This window comes from Sinocyclocheilus grahami, unplaced genomic scaffold, assembly GCF_001515645.1.
Source record: "Sinocyclocheilus grahami isolate Dianchi unplaced genomic scaffold, SAMN03320097.WGS_v1.1 scaffold229.1, whole genome shotgun sequence".
Lineage (NCBI taxonomy): Eukaryota > Metazoa > Chordata > Actinopteri > Cypriniformes > Cyprinidae > Sinocyclocheilus > Sinocyclocheilus grahami.
Window position 1 is genome coordinate 929,638 of NW_015505408.1, and position 5,799 is coordinate 935,436.

Sequence of the window (5,799 nt, forward strand, 5' to 3'; positions counted from 1 at the left end):
ACTACTGTGTGATAAAATGTGCCACGTGTCTGATCAGAGGACTCCCGTGATCTCACCGAGAACTCCAACATCAGTCCCGATGGATTCAGCCACAAAGTCTGCAGATTTTCCCACAACGCCGCCCTCCAGACCCGGACCCCACGCTCGGATCTTCTGCGGCCCGGCCTCAGGGCCCACCTGAACCTCGAAAGCACTGAACACAAGAAAACAAACGTTATTCGAGATCTATGTACACGTCCAGATAACATTTCACTCCAAAATCCAAATAAATCAATAAATCATATTTTGTATAACAAAAATAAGCCAATTTGAGGACCATTATTTGTGAAGAAAGAGTTATATTATTTACAAAAAAATTAAGGACTAAAAATAGGAAACTATGAATTTAAAATAAAATAATTTTTCATCATTTTTTATTATTTAAATTGTTGCAGTGCAATCTATGCAGATTTAAAAATTACAAAATACAAAAATTACAAAATTATATGTACAAATAAAATAAAATTACAATTACAAAAATTTACAAAAGAATAAAAAAAAAATTACAATGAGATAAATAAAAAATAATAATAAAAAATGCAAAATGCAATGCATTTATTTCTATAAACGTAAGTACATTTCTTTCACAATTAATGTAACAACTTTTAACACATTTAAACTGTGGCAATGCAGTATATGCCGATTAGAAAAATTTACAAATAAAAAATAAATTAAACATTTAAATGAAAGCAATTACAGAAATGAAAAAAGTGGAAAAAATTAAAATTTTACAACAAAAATTTTTTTATATATTATATATATATATATAATTTAAATAATTTAAACAGAGTGAGAAATCACTGTTAAAAATAATAAAAAAAAAAAAATCACAATGCATTATTATAATAATGATAATTTTGGGGTAAAATGTGCTTAATTGCCATGAAAATAATGTGAAATTACAGAAAAAATGTATGCAAAGTATGTGTTTAATTTAAGGTGAAATAAGACCAGATAAATTACTATGAAGGTCAGCACGGCTTAAATGTCAAAATGCCATTATGTGTCAAAAAAGCGCACAGCTAAACACCTTATTTAACCGAACGCGTGTTAACCTGACAGCTTCAGCAGCACAAACAGCACCGATGTCTCTAGTTAGTGAGAATGTTCCATTTTCAACACTCGGACTCTACGTCAGCGGAAACCTCCCATCAGAGAGAGTGTGTGTTAACAGAAGAAACACAGCGGGGAGAATATTTCACTTTAACAGGGGTCACGGCTCCGCTTCCCTCCGTGTGTGTGTGTGTGTGTGTGTGTGTGTGTGTGTGAGGCTGACGTCCAGGTGAACAGCAGGCCGATTGTCTTCAATGCAGTCTGTCTCCTTCACTCAGCCATTTGGGCTCCAGCAGTGCAGCGATCTGATTGGCCGATCCGCCAGGCATGTGATCACCAGAAAGGCCACACACCACGACATCTTATAAAACCTCCACCAAATGCGAAAAACACTTAAAAGAGGCATTTCTGGTGCTGCAGCAGCTGCTTTCTAACACAAAGCAGCATGTTTCTGCAGAAGCGCATCTGTCAGCAGCCGTCGTTTGCGTTCCTCAGTCTGTTAAGTAAGATGTTTACTCTATACAGTGTGACCGGCCGTGTCCCGGTGGTTTCCAGAGCTCTGACAGACCCTCCAGTCGCACACTAATGAGTCTGCTTGGCAGTGCACACCACCTACATATCAAGAGCAAAACCTCATCTACAATTACAATCATAAAATCATTCATGCTTTGACAGATCAGCATAGATTTGTTTTTACTGGAAATTCAAACCAGGTATGTTTCATATATCATGCACCAGTGTTATTTCAGTTTTATATACTATATTATTATAGCATTTATTACCATTTTGATGGTTATTATTAGCTTTTATTTATATTTATTACAGTTTTTGTAATTTTGGTACTCTGACTCAAGCTTTTTCATCTAATACTTATAATTCTTTCTTTTTGGTTTTAATTTTTTCTTTTAACATTTCTATTTATCTTTCATTTATACTTATTTCAGTTTTTCAATTTTAGTACTCCAATCTTAACTTAAACTCATTTTTCATCTAATACTTATATATTTTTATTGTATTAGTTTTATTAAATAAATATTTATATTTACATTCATTAAAGTTTTAGTATTTTTAGTACTGCAAAAGATTTTTAATTTTAAGTTTATTTCTCATCTAATGTGTTTCTATTCTATTTAGCTTTAAATATATTAGTTTTAGTAATTTTAGCACTAACTTTTTCATCTAATACATACATATTTTATTAGTTTATTAAACTTTCTATTTATTTAACTTTAATATAAATTCCAATTAATTCTATTCTATTTAATTCTATTCATTTTAGTAATAGTTTTTCATCTAATACTTACACATTTTATTTTATTCGTTTTTAAATTCCTGTTTAATATTTCTAATTTATATTTATTCCAGTTTTAGTCAGTCATTTTGTTACTCAACCTAAACTTATTTTATTTCAGTTTAAGTTTTTCATTAATACTCTTTAAAAGTATCTCATTTATTTTTTGTAAATATTTATATTTAGCTTTAATTTATTATTATTTCTTGTTTTAAGTTGCTTTTCCATCTATTATTTACAAATTTTATATATACTTTAATATGCTTATTTTAATTCAGCTTTATTCTGATTAATAAAAAGATTTTAATAGTTAACAATAACAAGTTCTGTACTTACTTTAAATATCATTTTGTCCATAATCCAGTGAATTAAATATTTTACAAATGGACGATCATGTAGTATAAACTCCACATTAATCCCTTTCACATGTACAAACGAGCCGTTTGCAATCAGACAAATTCCCTGATGATCCTTAATGACACAATCTGAACACAATAAATCCAGTCTTGATTTGAATCCCAGCACACACACACAGATCATCTATAACACGGTCTGTTCTGATTTAGACCAAACACACACATTTACCCCAAGCCTCGTGTGTTTATATACGCTTATGCCTTCATACCCAAACAATCATGATCAGATTCATCCGGTTGGCAGATCTGAACAACACTGATGCAACGAGACACTCAGAACATCTGGAGCCGATCTGTTTCCACCTGTACAACAGCACTGGTAGCACTACAACAAACTCTACCACTGCACAAATCACTCCAAAATCAAAAGGAAAAAATATATATATTATATTATATAAACTAAGCCTATTTTACAACCTCTTTATGCATTTAACTGTGACGAAAATGTGATATTATTTATTATTAATTCTTTAGAATTAATGCAATGCAAATTGTTAATATTTTTGATTTGCCAATCCAGCCTATGCAGCTTTATAACTAAAAGAAATAGTTTTAAGTTAGAAATTACAATAATGAGAACCTTTTGAGAGTAATAAGAATCATATAGTTCTATTAAATGTTATTTAAATCATGGCAATGTGTAGCACCCACTGCAGATTAAATGTAAAAAAAATCCAAAAAAAATAAAAATGACCATAATGAGAAAGTATTGAGAATAATAATTCTAAAAAACACTTTACTTTATGCAATGCAAATTGTTTAAACATTTATTTTGTGCAATCCGTAGCATCCACATAAGATATGCAGATTTAATAAAAAATAATTACAATAAAAAAATTTTTTTTTAAATTTCATAAAAAAATATTTATGTTAATAATATGCATGCTAATAAGCAACTAGTTAATAGTGACAACTGGTCCCTATACTAAAGTTATACCTATTAATTTATACTGTGGTAATGTGTAGCACCCACTTTAATTTATGAAGATTTAATAAACAAAATTCTAATAAAATGAACTAAAATATTATTTAAAATATGTATAATATTATTTATACTGTGGCAATGTGTAGTACCCACTTTATACAGATTTTATAAACAATTAAAATAAAATGTTACTTTCATTTAAAAGTAGTTTTAATATATTTAAAATATTTATAATATTAATTTATACTGTGGCAATGTCTAGTTTCCACTTTAATCTATTGAGATTTAATAAAAATAAAAAAAATAAAAAAGTAATTTAAAGTATGATTTATATTATACTATGGCAATGTGCAGGACCCACAATCTATGCAGAAAACAAAATAAATAAATGTTTCAACCGGTAAGGTATGATTGGTAGCACTAAAACAACAGAATTCTTGAGCACAATGGAGTGATGTGAAGTGGCTCTGGCTTTGAAGGTAAAAGCTGCATGAGTTGTAGAGCTGTGACTGGTACCTCTTGGGAATGTGCTGTCCGGCCCAGGTGATGCTGACGGTGTATTTGCCAGGTGTGTGTGGATAGTATTCATACGAGTAAACACCGTCTGAAGCATCCTTCTGTTTCACAGGCTCCTCTAGACCTTCTGCAAGACAGGGAAAACATGAGAAACTTCAACTATTCAACCACAAACCATTAGAAAAGAACTGCAGGGATAAAACGCATTTCCCCCCCAATGCATTTCTTTCCTATGAATTTGAAGATCATGAAGATGAATAGCAGGAGCAGGTTTGCTCAGATTCCACAGAGATAAACTTGTGTCCTGTAAGTCACAGTGTGAACCGGTCAGGTCATTAATCACAGTCAGAGGAGCTGACGCTTGACCTGCTGATGGAGACTGATGTGTGTAGATGATTCATCTCAGCACCAGAGTCTGGGAAACTGTCCCTGCTCACTCCAAATACTCAATCAACATGAAAAAGTGCCATGTCAACTCATTACTCGAGATTACTAGAGTTTTCATTTTTAGAGTTTTGTAAACTGGTCAAGCGAGCGTCTGTAACAGGAGGGAATGACTGTGTGTTGAATCAAGCGGTGTGTTATTTGCTCACTCACTGGGTCCTTTAACAGTGGCCTTCAGATCTCCACTGCCAGCGTTACGGGTGTCCACCTTAAAATCAGCCACCTGACGCACTCTCACCCCTCTGGGCTGCAGACCTCGACCGCTGGCTCGACACGCTCCGGGAACAGCCGCTGAAACACACAAACACGCACAAGCTGCTGATTTACTGACAATTATGCAGTATATATTTTAATATCTTCATGGGGAAAAACTGAGTTATACAAAATACAAGTTAAAGTAAAAATAAAATAAAAATAAACAAAAATCTTTTTTACATGTATAATAAAATGTAAAAATAAATAAATAAATAAATAATAATAATAATAAATCTGGTAAAATCTTACTAAACCAGTCCTTAAATGAGCTTAAGGTGTAAAACGTTTTATTAAATGTGCAAAAACATAAAATCTATAAATTGCATTTTATAAGTAAATAAATGTAATTTTACTACAAAATTTGTATATTTATAATAAAAATATATTTGAGATATTTATAATCAGTACAGAATATTGTACATATGCAGATAATTTTATTCTTTGTCTTTTAGTATATTTAAATAATTACTTTTACTTTAATATTACTTTTATATTTCTAATTCAAATTACGTTTTTATATATGCAAATATATAGGAGAATACAGTACATGGACCATAAAAAACATGTATTTGCATAATCAATAAATAAAATATACAAATAAATGTTTTACTATACTATTATATTTATAATAAAAATATTATATAGTTATAAATGTATAATATAAATGTACATGTACTATAAAAAAGAAAATATATAAGCATTAAATATGCATTATTTTTTATTTTTCTATTACATTATTATATATTTAAATACATAAATGCATATTAGACATAACATAAAATACTTATTTGCATATTAAGCGAATAATTAATAATTTTACCATTCCTTTTTATAATTGTAAAAAAAATCCTTTTTATATT

The 5,799-nt window shown here is 30.2% G+C and overlaps 1 protein-coding gene across 1 annotated transcript in view; it reads right to left on the reverse strand.

Moving 5' to 3' along the window:
- Positions 1–33: 33 nt before the first annotated feature.
- The window catches only part of LOC107597201 (filamin-B-like), a 67,554-nt gene continuing 61,788 nt past the window's right edge, over positions 34–5,799 (reverse strand). The window contains exons 9-11 of the mRNA XM_016288156.1: positions 4,838–4,975; positions 4,241–4,367; positions 34–193 (exon numbers count right to left, since the gene is read on the reverse strand). Coding sequence (XP_016143642.1) covers positions 34–193; positions 4,241–4,367; positions 4,838–4,975 — 425 coding nt within the window. The remainder of the gene's footprint in view (positions 194–4,240; positions 4,368–4,837; positions 4,976–5,799) is intronic.